Source organism: Malaya genurostris, chromosome 3 (genome assembly GCF_030247185.1).
Source record: "Malaya genurostris strain Urasoe2022 chromosome 3, Malgen_1.1, whole genome shotgun sequence".
NCBI classification, from domain to species: Eukaryota; Metazoa; Arthropoda; class Insecta; order Diptera; family Culicidae; genus Malaya; species Malaya genurostris.
Window position 1 is genome coordinate 135,684,263 of NC_080572.1, and position 23,735 is coordinate 135,707,997.

Sequence of the window (23,735 nt, forward strand, 5' to 3'; positions counted from 1 at the left end):
CTCATCGGTTCTTTATTTTAAACGTTAGATTGGTACATGACATTTACTTTTTGAAGATAATTTCATTTAAATGTTGACCGCGGCTGCGTCTTAGGTGGTCCATTCGGAAAATCCGCTTTTTTATCGACAAATTTTGTTCAGCGATGAGGCTCATTTCTGGTTGAATGGCTACGTAAATAAGCAAAATTGCCGCATTTGGAGTGAAGAGCAACCAGAAGCCGTTCAAGAACTGCCCATGCATCCCGAAAAATGCACTGTTTGGTGTGGTTTGTACGCTGGTGGAATCATTGGACCGTATTTTTTCAAAGATGCTGTTGGACGCAACGTTACAGTGAATGGCGATCGCTATCGTTCGATGCTAACAAACTTTTTGTTGCCAAAAATGGAAGAACTGAACTTGGTTGACATGTGGTTTCAACAAGATGGCGCTACATGCCACACAGCTCGCGATTCTATGGCCATTTTGAGGGAAAACTTCGGAGAACAATTCATCTCAAGAAATGGACCGGTAAGTTGGCCACCAAGATCATGCGATTTGACGCCTTTAGACTATTTTTTGTGGGGCTACGTCAAGTCTAAAGTCTACAGAAATAAGCCAGTAACTATTCCAGCTTTGGAAGACAACATTTCCGAAGAAATTCGGGCTATTCCGGCCGAAATGCTCGAAAAAGTTGCCCAAAATTGGACTTTCCGAATGGACCACCTAAGACGCAGCCGCGGTCAACATTTAAATGAAATTATCTTCAAAAAGTAAATGTCATGTACCAATCTAACGTTTAAAATAAAGAACCGATGAGATTTTGCAAATTTTATGCGTTTTATTGTTTAAAAAAGTTCTCAAGCTCTTAAAAAATCACCCTGTATAATGGGGGGAAAACATATGAAGAAGGAAAAAGAGAGAGTATACTTGAAGAAACTCAAACATATGGTTGAAGTAATAAAAAGTGGAAATAAACTATGGGAAAATATGGGATTCTAATGATCCTAGAAAACTCAACCAATCAAGAAAATTCAAATATTTTATAAATATGGGAATCATGTCATACACAGCAATACCGTGCTGGTCATAAGAAAAAAAGGGTTAAATTCAAGAGGAAGATTATAGATGTGAGAAAAATTTGTTTTTGGGAGGAAGCTATAATGCTACAAATTAAAATGAACTTGGGAAAAGTTACAATGCGTTTAGAAAAATAAGAAGAGTACATTACACAAGGGAGGTAAACATAATGGTATAGAATACAGAAATAATGTTATAAATAAGAATTTCTATGGTGGAATAAGATGGTTTATCATTAAATAACATAAAACTAACACTGAAAGGACACTAAAAGAATACTACAAAAAAAAAGTAAATAAAATAAAGATGAGATACGACGGATACGACAAGAAAAGGATAATACACTAGCGAACAGACTATCAAAACGACGCTGGCCAGCAAATAATTTCTATATAATGTATGCATTTATGCAATGATACTAGTATGAGTGATTAAGTGTGTGTGGACAAGGGGATCGCGACCCCGGAATGAAAAAAAATAAGAGATGCGTACTATATGAATAAATTGAGGATTTCTTAAGTGCAAATTACGCACTCAAATCAAAATTGTAATTGTAATTGTAATTGTAATTTATCAGCCCACAACCTGGCAGACCGTGTCCGCCCATCTGCTTGAGTGAGGTTCACTTCAAGCTGGTTGTGAGCCTACTAAAGCCTGACCGTTGATATGCACTAGACCGTATAGCACACCGGCTTCCTCCACCAGCAGGCGCTGCTCTGAGTCCCACTGGTTTCAGATACATTAGGTTAGGGATAGTGGAGATAAATAGGGAAATATAGCATTTAGAAGTTTACTAACTACTACTAACTACTGTGTTTATGGCTGAAAATAAAGCGTACGGAACAATAATAATAATTATAATAATAACAATAATAATAATAATGATAATAATAATAAAATGAATAATAATGATAATAATAATATAGTGCACTTACCCCTCTCTCCCCACCTTACCTCAACTTACCAAAAGTCGAGTTATCACCTTTTCGTCATTCTCCTGGGACGCCCCAGGGTTCTTCCTCCTAAAATATCCTTGCTCTTAGGCCTTCGATGACAGTTCCTTATTTCAACATTCTCGTTTCATTGCGCCCCCACCATGTAAAATAAAATAAGATAAAATAAAGTCAGGTGTTAGTAAGTTTGTTGGATTATATGATGTAAGGTAAGGATGCGCATTCAACACTAGATTGTCCAGGGAAGCCACAGTATGTACACAATGGCACGATTGCTTAAAATGTCTTCACACCGGCCCGAATCAGTTTCGCCGTTAATGCCATTTGTATAACATCAGTACTGATATCGAACCGGATCGGAAAGGTTTGAAACTTCCTTAACAGTTCATAAGATGTCAATCCACTATTATTCCTGATCAGAGATGCCAGAACTGCAGATATGTCTGTAAATCTGCAAATTTTACAGACTTTTGAAATTGTCGCGTCCTATTTTTCCAAGTTCGTTTAGTTATACATCGTAGAGAAATTTCTGCAATATTTGCTAACAGCAGATTTGTTTTCGGATATACAGACTTTTGCAGCGCTGTCTGAAGATATTTGAAATTTTTATCTGGCATCTCTGTTCCTGATAATAATAAGTGCACTTTTTGAATTTAATTCACCTGTTCAGGACGAATGTGATATATTAATCACCCCCATTCTGCATCTCGATCGAATCAGACCCCGTCGAACGAATATAAAAACCTGCACTCTGTAATTCGATCGAGTGATGCCTTTGTATGGAAAACTCGAACTCGATCGAGCTACAGAACGCAAAACGAAACAGCTACGCTACAGAACGATCGAAACAATCCGACTCGAACGAAACACAGAGCCGGGGTGAATAAGCATCCCAATTGCATCATAAATGCCTGAAACCACCCAATGGCCCATTGTCAATTTCAAGCAGTATCAGTCATGTCAACTCCGTGATCAATCCAGATGACACATTAGATTCATTTTACAGTTTTAAGCGAACGGTCGATCTCGGTATGGTGCGATTGGGTCAATACAAGTGTAAGTTGACTCCCACTCTCATCCGCCAAGCAGGGTACGCGCCCTGTAGTTCATCATCCTAAGCTCAGGGCAATAGGATAGTTACTATTAATAATATAAAATTTATTATTTTTTTTAATAAAAGTTTACATGTTGCACACTTCCCACGTTGAGAATATTAGCAAGAGTCACAAAGTGGGTTGATAATCGAGACATCTATAGTAAGATGTTAGTTCCTTATCTCCTTATCAACAGTTGCACTCTGTCCCACCGCTTGCTAATACTCCGCACCTCCTCATTCTGCTAAAAACAGGAGTCACCAGTCATCATTTGACACCGAGTAGGCATGAGGTCGGGGCTTGTGACGACCAGAGCTAAGTCAATCAAACTGCCGATACAAACAGTAAGATATGATATTTGTCGCTCCTTCCAGGATGTCGTGCACCTTTGACCCCCAAATTACGCACTCAAATCAAAATGTCAATAAAATACAGATATGACAATATGGACATATAATAACTTTTACATGAAACACAATGAAAGAAAGATACAACAAATAATTAACATAATATGTACCAAAGAATTCATGGGGAATCGAAAACAATACATATACATATATGAAAACTCTATCACTAACAAACTAATAATATTGGAAGCCTCAAGAAACAGAGAGATAGGAATTGGCAGCATAAATGGGAATAGTTCTGAAACAAAAAGCAGAACATGGGTGACGTAAACAAAACAATTTTTTTAAGATAACACATTCAGCACGAAATTAGAATCTAAGTTACTTTACAGGTTCCCATTATTATTGGAAAAATATTATAACCCAGATTTGAGTTTATTTTTAGAAAGGATAAACAGGAACACGTACCGAAAGAACCAGCTCAGGTAGTGGGAGAGAGAAGCTGTGGTATGAGCACTACACAACCGACCAGTATTAGAACGGAAGGACGACTTCTGAAGCTATGGAGGCAAGGATGGTAAGACACCATTAAAATGAACACGGCATAGAAGCTAGTTGCGGGAAAAGTTTAGAAAAAAAGGTTTAGAAAAGATTCATTATAACCTGCAACAAGCATTCGCATGCTGCAACTTTAATAACAATTTTATATCCACAGACAGACGTATTGTCGACAGACGGGTTGTCGACCTGTATCTACGGGTTAAAAAAGGTGCGAGGTACCTCAACAAAAAAAATATAAGTAAACATAAAAACCTCTCGATTAATGAAAAGTACACGAGATAACATATAGACGAATAAATATATCGCAGAAACACTTAAATGCATAGAAAAAAAAACATAGATTCAACTAACAGAAAGAACATGTATGATAACGAAAAAAAAAAATTACGATGCACAAAGATATGACAATGAAAAAAACATATATATACAAATAATAACAATCATAGAATAGACAATAGATCACGTAATATGTATATAAAAATAATAATGATAATAACAATCATAGAATAGAAAAATGATTACACTAAAGGCACAGAATCATACAAAACGAATAAAAGTTTTTTTTAAGTCCCAAACTGTGTGTGCGCCCGAAATTAGTCGTCGCAGAAGGAAGGATGTCGGTAGCTTAGCCAAGCTACCTAAGAGAACGAGAGGGTGTGATCGGATGCGGTGGCAAGTTGAAGACAAAGGGAACCGAGGAATCACCAAGATGACAGAAGGATGAACACGAGTTGAAAAAAAAATCGAGGCAGAAAAATTACGAAAAAGTTTAATATGGAAGACGTGATAACAAATCGAAATAATGGAAATGCTACAAATTGCTACATCAACCAGTACAACTGATAACAAAACAAGAAGGAAGTAAATGCAGTCAACACAGTTAAAGATGACTTGCGTGGGTATGCCACAACGTTACAAATTGCTACCCCATAATTTATTCAATGAGCATCGTCAAAGCTCAACTGAATACTATAAATCAATATATGAAAATCAAAGTTTATTAATACGTGAAAACTTAAACAACAAACACTACGAAGAAAATAACCACAAAATCAAATGAAATGCATAAAAGATGCTAGGTGCCTCAACACATTGTACCCAACGAGAAGCCATGATGAGAAGCAACAATACAGAATACCAATACATGACTAATCAACGAAGAAGCTTCATCACATATATTTTTACGGAACTATTATTACTACTGGCAGTAATCCCAATGATGCCCAAAACGCAAAGGAGTCAATGATCAATTTTCAACTATGCCCAATGAAGCAAGTACATAAACAGCGAGAAGCCCTAATACGTATCACCAACACGGAAGAACGAGCTATTAGGAACGAGAACGACACGGAACCCAGAGTCCGAGACTAGCAACCGTTCGATCACCCCCACAGATAAAGCAACAATTTATTTATTTATTTATTCATTTATTTATTTCGTCAAGCAAATGTAGACTACATATAAATTGTTTACAATGTTCACTTACATACTACGCATTATTTCTACGACAAAGCTGAGATTTGATTTGATTTTTAGACATAGTAAGGTCAAGATGTTCGCAGTATTGATTGTAATGGCGCATTATTCGATTGACTGGACTGTATTTTGCATAATTTGTTCTAGCTTGTTTTTCTAAAAATAATTTCCTGGAACGTAATTGACGGCTAGGTATATAACAATTTAATTGCGATAATAATGGAGCTGATTGAATGCGTTGAGAAATAATGTCGCTGATAAAATAAAGCATTGCAAAGTCGCGGCGTTCTTTAAGTGTTTGTATATTGATGAGCATGCAGCGTGCTTCATATGATGGTAGAGGAAATGCTGTCCAGTTTAATTTACGAAGTGCATATAAAAGAAATTGTTTTTGAATAGATTCGATGCGTTCTTCGTGAATAATATTGTATGGATTCCATACTAGGCTGCAATATTCCAAAATAGGTCTGACATATGTAGTGTATAATAATTTAATTGTGTATGGGTCCTGAAAGTTATGACTGAAGCGTTTAATAAAGCCCAGCATGCTATTAGCTTTATTGATTATGGTATTGTAGTGTTCCACAAAAGTGAGCTTGGAGTCTAAGATTACGCCTAAATCTCTTACAATTTTACATTTTTCTACAAGTTGATTTCCTAGATGTATGTTTATAGGTATAGTTTCATTTTTCCTACTGAAAGTTATTGAGTTACATTTTTTTACATTGAGTTGGAGTTTTGCAGCACCAAATGTGGAATAGATTGATTTCGTTCTGGAATATTACAGCGTCGTTAATATTTTTAATTTCCATGAAGAGTTTCATGTCGTCTGCATATATAAGCACTTTCAGATTTTTGAGTATGAAGGAAATGTCGTTTATATGTAAAATGAAAAGGAGAGGCCCTAATTGAGAACCCTGAGGTACGCCAGAAGTTACATTAATTGGTTCAGACAGAATGTTTTGGAAGCGGACTACCTGTACACGATTCGTTAAGTATGATTTGAGCCATTCCAGAAGAGTATGTTTTATGCCATATTTTTGTAGTTTGTGTAGAAGTAATGGTATGTCAATACGGTCGAAGGCTTTGCTAAAGTCAGTGTAAAGAGTTTCTACGTAGTTTCCGGCGTCCATTGCATTCAGAGTGAATGTCATAAATTCTAAGAGATTTGTTGTAGTTGAGCGGCCTTTAAAAAAACCATGTTGTTTGTTTGTTATTACATTTTTAAGTTGATGAAAAAGTTTTTCATTTACAATTTTTTCAAATAATTTTGGAATGCATGAGATAATGGCTATTCCACGGTAGTTCCGAATGTTAGATTTTGCACCAGATTTAAATATTGGTACAAGAAAGGAAGATTTCCATGCTTTAGGAAAAGTACATTTATTAAGTGATAGGTTAAAAAGTAGTTGTAGTGGTAGTGTAAGTTCCTCAGCAAGATTTTTTTTTAAATATTGGTGGTATACTGTCAGGTCCAGGCCCTTTTGAGGCGTCTAAGTTTTTCAGTGCTGTCGAAATGTCATGTTCTGATAGATAGTTTACAGAGATGGAGTTGGAAAATGCAGGTATGAAAGAGAAGTATTCACGGTCACGGTCAGTTTCTGAATAAGATGTATATACTTCTTGGAAAAAAATTGCAAAGTGATTGCAGATTTCTGTACTATTTTCCCTACATGTTCGTCGAGGTGCATTTGAGATGGAAAATTATTGCTTTTTAGTTTAGTTTTTGTGTAGTTAAAAAAGTTCTTAGGGCAAGTCTTTATTTCGTTTTCAGTTTTGCGGTTGTATTCTTCGTGTGCTGTGTTAATGGCTATTTTGAGTTGATTGCATAGATTTAAGTAATTTTGAAGATGAACGTCACTTTTTTCTTGATTGTAAGTTTTGTGTGCTTTTTGTTTCCTATTTTTCAAATGTTTAGTTGTGAATTGAACCATACAGGTAATTTTCTGTTGTGATTTTTTCTTCTTCTTTTCATGGGCAAAGTTTCGGCTAATATTTTGTTTATAATGTGATAGAATTTGTTTACTTCGACGTCGACATTTCCTTCTGTATTCAGTATGTTCCGCCAATTTATTATACTTAGTCTACACTTGACTTCTTCAAAGTCAATTTTATTGTATTCCGGCACTTCCTTATATTCTAAGTCGTAGGGAAGGGATGCATTGTGTGTAAATAATGAATATTCAATTGCGGTGTGAAATGCTTCATTTTTCCATAATGGCAGGTTTGATGCGTTCACACAAAAGTCTTCTGTGCAATTTGTGAAAAGAAGGTCTAAATATGCATTTTGTTGATTTTTTACGGAGTTTACTTGATTAGAAATTTTGTCGATAAAGTAGTGCAATGTTTCGTTTTCTCCTACGACTGGAAGTAAGATTGATTCATTTTCAATGTCAGAAATGAAGTCCGCATTACGTTGATTGAAGTCGCCAAAAATATGAAGCTTTACTTCAGGTTCCATATTCGAAATAATTGTGTCTAAAGATTGAAAGAATAATTCAAAAGAGAATTTGTTCGCATTTTCGGGTGGGAAGTAGACAGAGCAGTAAATATGTTCTTCCCCCAATATTGAGACTTTGGCCCATACATGCTCAAATTCTTTATATTTAGGAGTAATAATTTCTTCAGAAGTAAAGCAAGAGTTTACGGCTATGAGGACTCCACCTCCAGATTTTTTCTGACAGAGAGATAAATTTCAGTCGTGCCAGTCGTGTTAAAATTATTTCCAAATACTTCTTCGCTTCTAACACTTTCATCCCAGCTGCTTTCAGTTCCAAGGATTACGTCGAAAGAGGAGGTTATAAAATTTTGATGAATTTCTTTCATTTTGGCAGGGCTTTTCATGCGGTTGAAATTTTGGCAATAGACCAAAATTTCAGTCATATTTTGTCTATGAAGCGAAGCTTTTGAGCATTCTGGAATACTTACATTACTAATTCCTGTTTCTATTCCTTCGTCAAAGAGCGTCGTTCTTTCCGAATATTCGGCCTTGTAAAATTGTGTTCGGCTTCCCGGATTAGTTGAAGTCGGCGGATATGTTCACTTGTCAAAAATTTCCCATAAGAGTCCAGGTCGGCCAGCGCTTCCTTAGGTTTCATTCCATATTCCTGATGCACTTCGATGAAGATTCGTAGGAGGTGGTCAGGTGTGGTTGGAAGGCCTTCTGATGCTAATAGCATTTTTATACTAGTTGGTGTCATACCCTCGATGCATACTGTAGGTTGTTGATTTTTCATGTATGACAAATACAGACGGACGACGTGCATTATTTTCGGGTCACGAAGTCTTGCTTTCAAGAAGCGTTCGTCGCCATTTGCAGATTGTGAATTAAGACGTACAATGGGAGGACGCATTGGATCAATTTCGAATTGGCTGTCTGTATTCATGTCCTGTGATATTGCAGACGTAATTATGTTCTGTGATATTGCAGATTTGTTCACATAGTTAGTGGGTGGTGCAGCTTTGATGTCATTACTTCCTAAGACCGGAGTAGTGTTGTTTTGAATACTTCTTGTTCCTTTGTAAGGGTTGATCGTTCCACCTTTTTGAAAATTTATGAATTTTGAGGCAATATCTGCACCTGGATTCCCGGAGAATTGAACCCGTGCAGCTGCTAGTAAGTCTTTGTCCAAGGGTAAGGTATATTGTAATGACACATTATTGTTATTGTTGTGGCAGGTATTGTTTTTATTAGTGTTCAAGTTGCTGTTGTAGTGCACATTATTGTCGTTGTTGTTGCTGCCGCTGTTGTTGTTGTTGTTGTCGTGTTTGATGTTGTTGGTGTAGTTGTTGTTTTTACTGCGTATACTGTAATTTGTATTATTTTGTTGTTTTCGCTTCCGATGTTTTCGTCTGAGGTTTGCTTTTTCTGCTTGTTTTTCTTGCAGCCGTCGAGTGCGCTGTTTCTTGTCATACTCACTCCAGTCTCGTTTCCAGATTTTTTTACTTCCCATGAAGCGCCAGCCACTGTCGCATGTTTGAATTTCCTTCTCTTTGAGTTCTTCAGCTAGAGACTTAGGATTGGTTATTTGGTCTTTGGTTCCGATACTGGAGATTGAAGTCGATATTGCTTTGACTTCATCCCTCAATTCTTCCAGAATAGTGTTAGGTATTATTGCAGGGACTTCGGATTTGGTAGGTAGTAAGAATTTTTCTTCGAGGCGAAGAATCCGTTCGCTCATTTCCTTGATGTGCTGGTCATTGACTTTACTAAAATCGCTAACGTTTTTTATGGCACTGTGTAACGAGGCCTCGAATGACTGCATGCGCTGACCTACTTTACCGCAAATGTTGTGGTCGTTTCTGCTGATACTGGACAATGACTGCTTCTCGTCGATGAGCTGGCGCTCGACACTGTCGAATATTTCCAGGTAATGGGTTTTCATGTCTGCAGTGGTCCGGTGATACGTTTCCGTTTGATTTTTTGTGTACTTTAGAAGTTGTTCCTGTTGATGAAGTAGCTTTAGAGTTTCAGCTCCTGTCCTTATTAAATGTTGACAGTCGGCACACACTGGTACCATAAATGCCAGAATAAAATTTTCTTGATGCCGCTGCACGCCGATGCAGGCTGAATGGTACGATTTTTTACAGATTTCGCATTTCCAAAGGAAGCGATCGTCAATATTAACACACGATTTTACACCGCACTTCATTATTCTAGATAAAATTTGTCCGAAAGGCTATAAAAAAGCACGCGCGCGGCGTAGACTACGCGTCAAAAAACAAATAAATATAAATTACTTGCGGAGCGCTCGAAAAAGCGATCCGCGCCCGATGACTGTTCGAGGCGAAAAAAGTGCGACGTTGCGATTATTGCAGAGCCGTATCGAGTTCCTCTCGGTAACAATAACTGGGTGGCAGATGGACGAGAACGACTGCTATACATGTGACTGGAAGATTTCCTATTCAGGAGGTGGTTGCAAGCACGTACGAAGGTTTCGTCATCGCCAAAATCAACGGCATCTTCGTATGCAGCTGCTGTGCACCCCCAAGGTGGACAGCGGAGAAATTAGATCGGATGCTGATACGATACTGATCGGTGGAGATCTCAATGCGTGGGCCGTGGAGTGGGGTAGCAGGCTAACCAACGCTAGGGGTTACAGCCTGCTGGAAGCGCTAGCGAAGTTGGAGGTACAACTGTGCAACGCTGGCACCGTTAGCACATTTAGGAAAGACGGGCGGGAGTCGATCATCGACATTACCTTCTGCAGCCCATCGCTGGCGCGCAGCATGAACTGGAGAGTAAGCGAAGACTACACCCATAGTGATCACCAGGCGGTCTGCTACAGCGTTGGCCAACGGAACCCCACGGCCATACAGGGAAGCAGAACATGCATGCGAAAGTGGAAGACGAAGGCCTTCGACAAGGACCTCTTCGTCGAAGCACTCCGTGCGAACAGCGACACTCCAGACATGGATGCGGTAGAGCTGACAAGAGTGATTACAAGGGCTTGCGGCACTACAATGCCACGAAAACGGGAGCCAAGGTACAGACGGCGTCCTGCACATTGGTGGAACGAGACACTCGGCACCCTCCGTGCTGCCTGCCTAAGAGCCAGAAGACGCTACCAGAGGGCAAGAATCCTCCCGGATAGAGAGGAGCGGAAGTTGGCGTTCCAGGAGGCCAGAGCCGCATTTAAAAAGGAGATAATCGTGAACTGCCACAAGGAGCTATGCAGAGAAGCCGACGCAAACCCCTGGGGTAATACGTACCGAGTCGTGATGGCGAAGATCAAAGGTCCAGCGACGCCAGCCGAAAAGTGCCCAGATAAGCTGAAGATAATCGTAGAGGGTCTCTTTCCGAAGCACGACCCAACGACGTGGCCACCAACACCGTATGGTGAGGAAGACGAAGGTAGTGCGGAAGCTCGGCAGGTCTCCAATGCCGAGTTAGAAGCAGTGGCGAAAAAACTGAAAGTGAACAAAGCTCCGGGTCCAGACGGGATCCCCAACGTGGCGTTGAAATCGGCGGTTCTGGCCTACTCCGATATGTTCAGGTCGGCGATGCAGAAATGTTTGGAAGAAGGTCACTTCCCAGACATTTGGAAGGTACAGAAACTGGTTTTACTGCCAAAGCCAGGAAAACCGCCGGGGGATCCAGCATCGTATAGACCGATATGCCTGCTGGACGCACTTGGGAGGCTGCTGGAGAAGGTCATCCTTAACAGGGTGGAGTCGTTTACAGAAGGAGAGAATGGACTGTCACGGCTGCAGTTCGGATTTCGGAAGGAAAAGTCGTCGGTGGATGCTATCCAGACGGTTCTAGAGAGGACCGAGAAGGAGAGGAAACCGGTACTGCGCCGTAATCACAATTGACATCAAGAACGCGTTCAATAGCGCCAGCTGGGAGGCTATCGCCGTAGCGCTGCATAAAATGCGGGTTCCAGACTACCTGTGTCGGATCTTGAAAAGCTACTTCCAGAACAGAGTCTTGGTGTACGACACTGAAGCTGGACAGAGGAGGATGAATGTGTCGGCGAGAGTCCCACAAGGCTCCATCCTCGGACCAACGCTATGGAACGCTATGTACAACGGAGTGCTTACGCTGCAGCTACCCACAGGCGTCGTGCTCGTGGGTTTCGCGGACGATATCGTTTTATCAGTAACAGGCGAGACGCCGGAGGAGGTAGAAATGTTGACGGTAGAATCGATCGGCATCATCGAAAACTGGATGAATGGAGTCAAGCTGAAGATAGCCCACCACAAAACGGAGGTGCTATTGGTGAGCAACTGCAAGACAGTGGAAATCTCCGACGGAGAACACGCAATAGCATCGAAGCGACAACTGGCATCTGGGTGTGATGATCGACGATCGGCTATACTTTAACAGCGTCGACTACGCATGTGAAAAGGCGGCGAAGGCGATCAACGCACTGTCAAGGATTATGCCAAACACCGGTGGTCCAAGAAGCAGCAAGAGGCGGCTGCTGGCGAGTTTGTCATCTTCGATACTGCGGTACGGAGTTCCAGCCTGGGGTGCGGCGCTAAAAACCAAGCGAAATCGGGCGAAGCTAAACAGTGCGTTCCGGCTCATGGCCATGCGAGTAGCGAGCGCATATAGAACGATATCGTCGGAGGCAGTTTGTGTGATTGCATGGATGATCCCAATCTGCATCACATTGGAGGAGGATATCGAGTGCTACGTGCGGAGGACGACCAGGCAAGTGAGAACGTTAGTGTGAACGGCCTCAATGGCAAAGTGGCAACAGGAATGGGATTCCACGGAGAAAGGGAGATGGACCCATCGGCTCATCTCTAATGTGTCGACCTGGGTGAACCGGAAGCATGGAGAAGTGAACATCCACCTAACCCAGTTTTTGTCTGGTCATGGCTGCTTCAGGCAGTATCTACATCGGTTTGGCCATGCCGCTTCGCCCTTCTGCCCGGGGTGCGTAATCGTGGAGGAGACACGGGAGCACGTAGTGTTCATTTGCCCCAGATTCGAGGCGATAAGAAGATCGATGCCGACATTAAATGTATAAAACGTTGTCGACTAAATGTGCCGCACTGAGGAGACGTGGAACGCGATAAGCAGGGCAGTTATAAAAATGCTGACGGAGTTACAGAGAAAGTGGAGGAGCGACCAGCAAGCTGGGATCGCTTGAAGAGTTTGAGCAATACGATAAGTGCATGAGCACGGATTAGAAGCGACCAAAGGTGCATGAGCACAGCAATAGAAGAGTGCAGGAGCACATAGGTATATAGGTGTAGCACATAGGCATATAGGTGTAGCAGAGTTTTTCCAATCGGTTTTCTCTGCTGAGGGAGGTTGGGAGGAAAAAACACACACACACAGATGCATTATGTGATCTCGACGAACAGAATCGAATTATATATGACACTCGACCCTTCGGGCCTCGGTTGGAAAGTCGACTTTCACTGCACTTGCATAGCCTTTCTTTATTCTATAACAATGGTCATGAACTTATTTCTCAAATAAAACCAAATTTGAGCCGAAATTTACATATTTGTGCGTTTTATTTAAAAACAAAAGTTGTGACTGTAAAAAAAACACCCTTTATGTATACTTGCAATGAACACATATAAATCGAATAATATTTTTCTATATGGTAATATTGCAAATCATTCGATTCAACATTTTTCACTAGAATCAATCGATGAACTTACCGCCATTTTTACTGCGTTCAGACCGTCCATTTCATCTTCCGTAATTTGACGATGAGGATAGTAAGATACACATCCAAGTACTTTATTGATTTCGTTTAATGCATTCATTTTACCATTGAAACTGGAAATTTGCAGAACGCGTAGTATGATTCCTAATCGACACATTTCAAAAGTGCGCAGCAAGTCTTCTTGATTTGGAACGCGGTTTATTAAAGCTCGAGCATATTTTACAATCCCTGTGATAGTATCATTTTTTCCTTCAAACTTTGCTTCACGTTTCAATTCGTCGTCGGAAAGAGTTTGTAGAATTTCTAATACTACATCCCAAATCGGCATAAAAAATTTTTCTATTGTAGACGAACTTAACAGTTCAGCGCATTGTCCAAATGGACGCAGAAGACTGTACAATATCGACAGTGTTAATTTCCCGGGCTCATCCAATTCAATTTTAATGGGGCTGGAATTTGAAGTTTTTGATAATTCAGAGCGAGTGTTTCTATCCGACAGAGCTGTTGTCGTTGTTCCCGTTCTAAGATTTTTTGTCTCTCGCTGTTGACGAAACAATGTTAAGCCTATTTGAATCCGATCCAAAAAATTGATAAATCCATTATACTCTCCAAATCGATTGATCAAATCAACCAGCCAACCGCGAGGATTTTTAGGCTCGGGAGGTGATCTAGCGAAAACATTGCTGTCTTCAAGTGACTCTTCGGATTCACCTAATGACAAATGCAGTTCTACCTGACGAGATGCGTTTTGAGTATGAAATTTGTTTTCAGGATCAAAAACTACTGCCAGAAGATTTAGTAGATCAGGATTATCGTTCTTCATGTGTAAAGCTATCAAATGAAGTAGTTTATCACATGACATGAGAATACAATGATGTATGTTATATTTCCAGGAAGAAACCGCTTCATCAGTGAGTATTTTCAAAAAAGAGGTTGTTAGGCCGTCCCGGTAGAATTTCATGCATGGTTCGCATTCTTTGTCTATCCCTAGAAATGAAAGTAATACAATGTTAATTTGTTGCAGTCAAAACATGGTAAAAATACTAGTCCTACCGGCTTGCGAAAGCTTAATAGCAGCATTAAGTAGACATTCTAATTCTTGATTTGGTAGTACTGGTACTACCCAACGAGAGCTGGATATTTTTATGTAAAGTGATGACAGTTTTTCTTCTGGAAAGTCAGCTATTAAACTTTCTGAATTTCTGTAACAAATAAAAGTCGTAGGTTGAACAATGATTTCCATTAAGTTGTGAAATATGAACTTACGGATCACTATGTTGAACACTGTTTGAGGCATTCTCATAATTTTGCTCCTCGGAAGGATCTAATGCAAGTCCACCAGTATCATAGGTCATTATTTCGTAACTATCGACAATTTTATACTAGTATTGAAAACTCTACATGTCTAAAAATTAAAAAAATAAAATTTAAATCAATAAAAACACTCAATCAATATATGTATATATATACATATATATATATATATATATATATATATATATATATATATATATATATATATATATATATATATATATATATATATATATATATATATATATATATATATATATATATATATATATATATATATATATATATATATATATATATATATATATATATATATATATATATATATATATATATATATATATATATATATATATATATATATATATATATATATATATATATATATATATATATATATATATATATATATATATATATATATATATATATATATATATATATATATATATATATATATATATATATATATATATATATATATATATATATATATATATATATATATATATATATATATATATATATATATATATATATATATATATATATATATATATATATATATATATATATATATATATATATATATATATATATATATATATATATATATATATATATATATATATATATATATATATATATATATATATATATATATATATATATATATATATATATATATATATATATATATATATGTACAAAATAAGAGTTTTTCAATTGTTCTCCATTTGCTATGGTTTCATTTTATTGTCAGATCATTGGTTTAACTTCTCGTTGAATATTTGTTAAAAATTGAATATCGATGATTGATTTTTTATTGATTGATAACGGGGCAAGTTCGTCATTAGGCTCTCTGACAGCTCACTTACAACCACAAATGCAAATGAGATAGGTTTGTTTTCATCGGGAAACGCATGCATTAAACATGATTCTGACGATCAATCAACTTCGGTCGACGGTGATAGTCGCTTGATGCTGCGTGTGAATCGCTTTTACATATTGTTTTGTTTTCATCAGGAAACGTGTTGGCCACCCATTTTTCAGTAGGGCCGCCATTCATTTTTCACCGGGCATAGAAATCTCAATATTGCTATGGGGCAGATGTTCCGTAACAGATGATAAACAAACCTAACCTCAACAACAACACAAACAACTTGTCAAACACAACCATGATTGCTGCAATCAAAGACATCATATTAACTAGATCCAGCTTTCACATCTCCCAAACAAATCATTGGCAACATCCTTTTGTACGAGCACGTCGCCCTCAGGCACGATGTAAAATACACTGGTGGCGTGATAAGACTGTTTTGTGTTGGTAATTTTCTCACGAAATTTAGTATGGCGCGCCGGGATTCAAGCATGTAAACATAAACAAACGACCAGTTCAGATCAGGATTTCACTACTAAGTTACTCCAGTTGTCGCGCAGCCGGCGAATCTTTGGCACTAATTAAAAATCTGGACATTTTTTCTTCAAAGGCTTGCAAGGTAACGTCGGAATATAGAAAATTGTACACACATCCGTGTAGTAAATATAACGAAAAAAACAAGAAGAGCATTATTGAAAACCCGTCAAATAGGATGATTATCCGGATAAGGATGTGAGTCGACATTGTTTAGTTTGCAAGATAACTAGGAAACCCTTGCAGTGTATACAGTAATGGGTAGTATCTATTTAAGGTATGAGAAATAATTGCATTTTCAATAAGTATATATCTGTATAAAATAAATAAAAAATATTATTCTGACGGAAAAAAATGAGAGGGTAGTTGGTAACGCAATGAAAACGCAAACTCAATACCAGCGTTGCGGACGGAATGTAACGCAATGAAAACGCGAAATGTGTGAACCGGATGTTCTTCGGGCGATAAAATTGCGCTAGAATTCAGTTAGTGAAGCGTTGTTGTAGAGAATAGACGGCGAAACATTTTCGGCTTACAATTATCCGTTCAAGAAAAAAATAATTCTAAGGCGGTTACGACAATCCTATTCTGTTCATTTCGTTGGAGGAAGGATTTGGAAAATCGCACTATGAAATCTATTACAGTTATCATGGATAATGTAGTGATTGTGCTGTGGGTGGCATTTTTTGGCTGGTGATGATCTAAATGATTCCGAATTGGATGAATAAAATGTTGCACTTATTGATAATTTTATTTGATACACAATGGAGACCACACGTTAATTGTCGCTTAACTGATAACAAACAATATCTACCTGTAGCTCTTCATACTCTTAAGTATGGTTTTATTTGACTTATTATATTTTTTTCTGACGCAATTTATTGTCATCTTTTCAGTGTTCTCACCAAATAAGTATTTAGCAAAAATGATGTTTTATCAACACTGCAAGAAGACATCAATCCATCGTGAAACACCGAAGATGACAAAATGAAATCATTTCAGACTACCGATGTTCATATGAAGGTCGAGCGAATCGATCCATTTGTTCGCTCGAATTACACCGTCGGTGGAGAATGTTACCAGCCAAAGTTTGAGATTCCGAATGTTTACTGTGTACATCCGTTCGAGGTTAACTACGAGCGAGTTGGTTATACGCTGCTCTACTCTACGATGCAGGCTTCAGTACGCCCGTTAACTCACACACAGAACGAAAGTTTCATATCAAGTTTCTATCCGTAGTACGTAAGTACTTTCTTAATGATTATTTTTTTACAGAAGGAAGGTGCTGTGACCACTAAGTCTGGCTAGACCAATGCCATTTGCTTCTACCAAATCCGTTTAGAAAAAATTGTCTTTGAATCGAAGGTTGAGCTAAAATCAGTGTACTCATTACGTGTGATGATTGAAAATATTGAACTTACCATGCTTTTCTAAGACCCGACGTTGAAAACCACAAAATTTAAGCTGCATTTCGCTCGACTGATAATCTTTGGTCCCGAAATGTGCAGAACATACGCACCAGTTCTTTACACTATTGTACTCCAGTCCGCAAAAAATATACCAGTTTTTTTAAATAGACAGATCATTTCCTCTAATTCGACGATTGAAACATCCCGAAACAAAGCACCGCATTTTACTGTCAATATTTTCGCAAAAAGAATCAACTCTAAATATTTTCATAAAAGCAACTCCCGGAACGTCATTTGTTTATGTTTTTTCTTCTTCACGTCTCTCTGTTATTAAAAAAAATGACAACCGCACTAACACATAGAAAAACGTGATCACCAGGTATACATCGTGGCCCTCAGGTGAGTCCGCATCGAATCTCATACATAGAAGTAAGGGAGAGAAATGTCAAATTCGTGCGCGCCAAAATAGCAGGGCAGCGCACGCATACAATTGACATGATATCACGCGTTTTTTATAACGGCCAATAAGCCACCTGTCAACTTCCACTATCGAACGAAATTGCAAGCGAGCTATGAAAGAGAGAGTATTAAATTTAACACCAGACGAAAGAGAAAACTTTTTTATGCCGTTTACTATTATGACTTACTCTCAGTGAGTGCCAAGTCATTCGAAATTACCTTGAATGTGAATGTTGATGGATGGCTTATTAGCCGTTCTAAAAAAAAACGCGTGATATGTTGAATGTGAAGCCGTTGATGAACTGAAGATTGATTTCGCTCCAAGCTGACAGGGTCTTGCAATCCAGTCCTTGCACGGTGGTGGTTCAACAATTCGAAAGGTGGCTGAAGAATTCGACATGCCGCGGAAAACTTTAGAGAAGTAAATGATGATGATTTTTTAAATACATGTAATATCTAAAAACTAACGTGAATCATATTGATTGTATTAAGGAAAGCAATACAGTAGAGGAAATCTAATTTAATTACGGTGAAAATATAATAATTGTCATGGTTGCGGTTCTGCCCCACATAGAGGGCACTTATGACCCGCACTGAAAATATTGAGCTGCTCAACAAGCATCCTAAAATTACATGTATTGATTACCGTATTGTTTTGTTTATCAATAATGTTTTTTGGGCTATCGAGGGTACTCCTGAGCGTACTTCATAGACGTATCAATAATCAAAATCAAGCGTTAATTTATTGTAGAAAACACGAAAATTCTTAGCGTGGCACACTTGCCTACCATCCCTTATCATTTGATAGTGTTTCCAATGTTTAATAAGTTTTGGAGGTATTCATACTTACTTTTTTAAGTTAGTGTTTTACCGACGACGCGACCAGGTACTCCGAAGAAAAATTGGCATTAAAATTGTCCGGTAACGATTCACCGTCAATTACTACAAAAGTAGTGACCCCTCGAGAATGATAAAAATAATCTTCTCAAGCAACACTGTTCAAGTTACTACGAACAAGTTACCATGGAGCCCATGAATAAATAAACAAATAAGTTTATAGAGCAATTGATACGTGTATGCATAACTAGCTTGAAAAGTGAATCAATTTGGATTAAAACAAAATAGAAAGCATTGCTTAGTGTTTTAAGGACAGTTGCAATCACCCCTATTCTGTATATCGATCGAGTCGGATTATTTTGATCTGATTTGGAATTTTGCATTCAGTATTTCGATCGAGTGAAGCTTTTGTAGGGAAAACTCGAACTCGATTGAGATACAAAATGCAAAATAACGTATTGGATCGAATTAATCCGATTTGAACGAAATACATAATTGGGGTGAATAACTTCACCAAGAAATACCAATAATGGTTTGCTGTAGCGAAAAACCTTCCATTGGACATTATAACTTATAAGCAGACAACATATCTTTGTTGCAGGCGGTGGGGAAGCTTCGAAGACGGTAGCTCCAAACAGTTTTGCAACAAATTAAATTCATGGTAGAAAAATAACAGTTCGGCTGAAAAGTTCGTATCGTTTAATAGAAACACACATTTTTTTTTGCCAAAATTCGTTTTTATTATTCAATATAATTGCCATCAGAGGCGATACAGCGATTATAGCGATCTTCTAACTTTTCGATACCATTTTTGAAGTACGATTTGTCCTTTGCCTCAAAATAGGCCTCAGTTTCAGCGATTACCTTTCTTATGCGACACTTGCATCTCCAATATTGACCCCGATTCTGTATTTCGTTTGAGTCAGACTATTTCGATCGAACACGAAATTTTGCATTCTGTATCTCGATCGAGTACGAATTTTCCAAAAAGAAGCATCGCTCGATCGAATGACAGAACGCAAGTTTTTACTTTCGATCGGAATATTCCGATTCGATCGAAGTACAGAATAGGGGAGATTATTTCATTTGCATCTATTGCTACAATGGTGACATCGTTTCCGTGGCTGCAGAGATGGCATTTCACCAGAGTGATACACGCTAGAGTCAGATTTTTGCCACACCGAGGATGCAAAAAAAAAACGAAGCACCGCACAAAGAGGAAAGCGTACTTCTTCTCAGTGTCGAATAGACAGCATTTGAGTGTGTTCTTGTGGTTAAAGCAGCTGGCGCGAGTGAAACACATTCTCTTCGCACAAATCGCTCACACGCGCTCTCGTCTAAATACACCTAAGTGACCACTGGCGCGTGATGGTGGGCGAACACTTCTGTGAACTTCAATTAATAGAGAGTAGATCTGGCCTTGCTATGAAAAATTTGCAAGGAAAACCGAAAATTTTACGATAAATTGTTTTATTTTGCTGATTTTGCGTGTCCACGCTTCATCTACGAAAACCATACAGCAGAGTGCTCACCGGCGTGTACACCTCTGTGAAAGTATATGCATCCACCTCAGAGAATTTATTAGCTAATGTTCTAGCATTTGGTGCGATTCAGTGGAAGAGGTAAAAGGAAATAAACAAACGCACTCATGATGCGTGCACACTTTACACAACAGTGGTGTATAAATGTGAAAGAGAAGAGCTCTCGTTGAAGTTGTCAGTGCGAGGGGAGAAATTTTGCTTGCTCTTCGTCACACAGAGGAGATAAACATCTCTGCGTGGCTGCGATTAAACTGTTCCAGCTCTTTCAAAAAAGTTATAAATTACATCCAAAGGTGTCATTTTGGTGCTTTTGATTCAGAACTCGCTAAAGGGGTGAAATTAGCATTGGCCGGCAGAGTGAGTGGCCACAAACGGGTTCCATATTAACCGATAATGATAAGCGCAGTTCCCATGACTTCTCTTTAGAGTACCGATTGACTAACCGATCTATTGACTCGCAATGATGCTTGAACCTTTTCAAGTCACCATGAGAAGACTTCCACTCGAGGCAGTTGATAAATCCAAATTCGGAATTTGTTTTGTTTACGTTCCTCATGCCTCAAGTACACACACAGTAACCAAGGTTATTGTAACTATTATTCAAAATCAACAATTTATCAACTTGTGTTGCCAGTTCCAAACTTTTTTGAAGCGATTTCGTTTTGACATTACCAGTTACTGAGGGGTAGTTAAATTTGCGATACAGTTTTAAATCGCGAGTAGCAGGTCGTGTCGTCGGTTTTACTCCATATTCACTTGTTCGTCAAATTTTGAAGGGTCCCTACTCTTATCACTTTGTTTTGCTGATGGCAAGATTTTCGAGAGACTTCAACTAATCATAAAATTCTGATGCTAGAGTTTATTGGTTAACGATATACTTTGGAAAAAATAGTGCTGTATTATCCCACCGTATGATATATCATACGTTCAAATGTTAACAACATATTTTTTATTCTTTAACATGTACTGTTGGAATTTCACATCTGAAATAACTAATGTGAATCTTTGGCAATTCTTTGTCAAAAGTTGGAAGTAGGGGAAAGTCTTATAAAGCGCCCGTGCTAGCCAAAATGCCCCCTTTCCTTTCAAGCATTGAAGACTTTTCTTAACCAAAGTTTTATCACTAACACTATCTTTTATAGTTCCTCCAGCTACGTCGCATGGCCCTTTTCCATGAGCTGTAGCGTGAAAACTGTGCAAAACGATGAAATTCGTGCTCGTGATGAAAAATATTTGCAGTGTTTTACATTTTTAAATTGCTGAGGAGCGCCGTCAGAAAAATAGATGCACTTGCGTATATGTGGATAGTTTTGTGAAAAATGTCGATTAAGAGCTTCGAGAAAAACATACACAGTCATATTTCTTGCGATACGAAATAATTACTAATGTTTTATGATCGATTTTGTTGTTTATTTTATAATAGAAAACAATGGGGAAAATAGTCGCTTGGTCGTTGTTCCAATGGAAGCCAGTTATAATCAACCCGTGGACAACTTGACAGCTCCTATACATCGAGAATATAAGTAAAAGTTTTGGTTCTCTGGTTCCATAATGGCGTCGTAAATGGAATAACATTTGAAAATAACGTATCTGTTTTTAGACAATTTGCGGTTTAAATTTTTATATTTAAATAAGGAAAATAAACTTTGCTAGCATTTTTTGTCAATAATAAAAAAATGATGATAAATTACTATGGTTTAGTGTAAATATAATTTTTCTTTTTTCATCAATAGAAGGCTTAAAAGAAGTTCATCACATTTCAATGGACAATGAATCTTGAAGAACAATACTAGTAATTTGCAAACCAAGATTAAATCTACCGTTCCCTTATTTTTATCCGTGTCGTTAGAAGATCATCCAATGATAACGATTACTTCCAGAATCATTGCATGGCTAGTACTATGGATCCTACTGACGCTAAGAATCCTTCCAGGTCGGGGTTCGAACATATGACAACTGGCTTGTAAGACCAGCGTGCTGCTATGCATTGAACCACCAATCCGGGATATATATATATATATATATATATATATATATATATATATATATATATATATATATATATATATATATATATATATATATATATATATATATATATATATATATATATATATATATATATATATATATATATATATATATATATATATATATATATATATATATATATATATATATATATATATATATATATATATATATATATATATATATATATATATATATATATATATATATATTCCGGATTGGTGGTTCAATGCATAGCAGCACGCTGGTCTTACAAGCCAGTTGTCATATGTTCGAGCCCCGACCTGGAAGGATTCTTAGCGTCAGTAGGATCCATAGTACTAGCCATGCAATGATTCTGGAAGTAATCGTTATCATTGGATGATCTTCTAACGACACGGATAAAAATAAGGGAACGGTAAATTTAATCTTGGTTTGCAAATTACTAGTATTGTTCTTCAAGATTCATTGTCCATTGAAATGTGATGAACTCCTTTTAAGCCTTCTATTGATGAAAAAAGAAAAAATATATTTACACTAAACCAGAGTAATTTATCATCATAATTTTTTTATTATTGACAAAAAATGCTAGCAAAATTTATTTTCCTTATTTAAATATAAAAATTTAAACCGCAAATTGTCTAAAAACAGATACGTTATTTTCAAATGTTATTCCATTTACGACGCCATTATGGAACCAGAGAACCAAAACTTTCACTTATATTCTCGATGTATAGGAGCTGTCAAGTTGTCCACGGGTTGATTATAACTGGCTTCCATTGGAACAACGACCAAGCGACTATTTTCCCCATTGTTTTCTATTATAAAATAAACAACAAAATCGATCATAAAACATTAGTAATTATTTCGTATCGCAAGAAATATGACTGTGTATGTTTTTCTCGAAGCTCTTAATCGACATTTTTCACAAAACTATCCACATATACGCAAGTGCATCTATTTTTCTGACGGCGCTCCTCAGCAATTTAAAAATGTAAAACACTGCAAATATTTTTCATCACGAGCACGAATTTCATCGTTTTGCACAGTTTTCACGCTACAGCTCATGGAAAAGGGCCATGCGACGTAGCTGGAGGAACTATAAAAGATAGTGTTAGTGATAAAACT

General features: G+C 37.7%; 1 protein-coding gene across 4 annotated transcripts in view; it reads right to left on the bottom strand.

The window, feature by feature from the left end:
• Window positions 1-23,735, bottom strand: part of LOC131439381 (probable ubiquitin carboxyl-terminal hydrolase FAF) — a 466,389-nt gene that overhangs the window by 434,812 nt on the left and 7,842 nt on the right. For 3 of the 4 annotated variants that reach the window (XM_058610309.1, XM_058610308.1, XM_058610311.1), the window contains exons 2-4: window positions 14,890-15,028; window positions 14,677-14,825; window positions 13,616-14,610 (exon numbers count right to left, since the gene is read on the bottom strand). In XM_058610309.1, the coding sequence (XP_058466292.1) occupies window positions 13,616-14,610; window positions 14,677-14,825; window positions 14,890-14,978 (1,233 nt within the window). In that variant the 5' untranslated portion in view covers window positions 14,979-15,028. Of the gene's footprint in view, window positions 1-13,615; window positions 14,611-14,676; window positions 14,826-14,889; window positions 15,030-23,735 lie in introns of those variants that run through there. The other variant, XM_058610310.1, reaches the window with a different exon arrangement.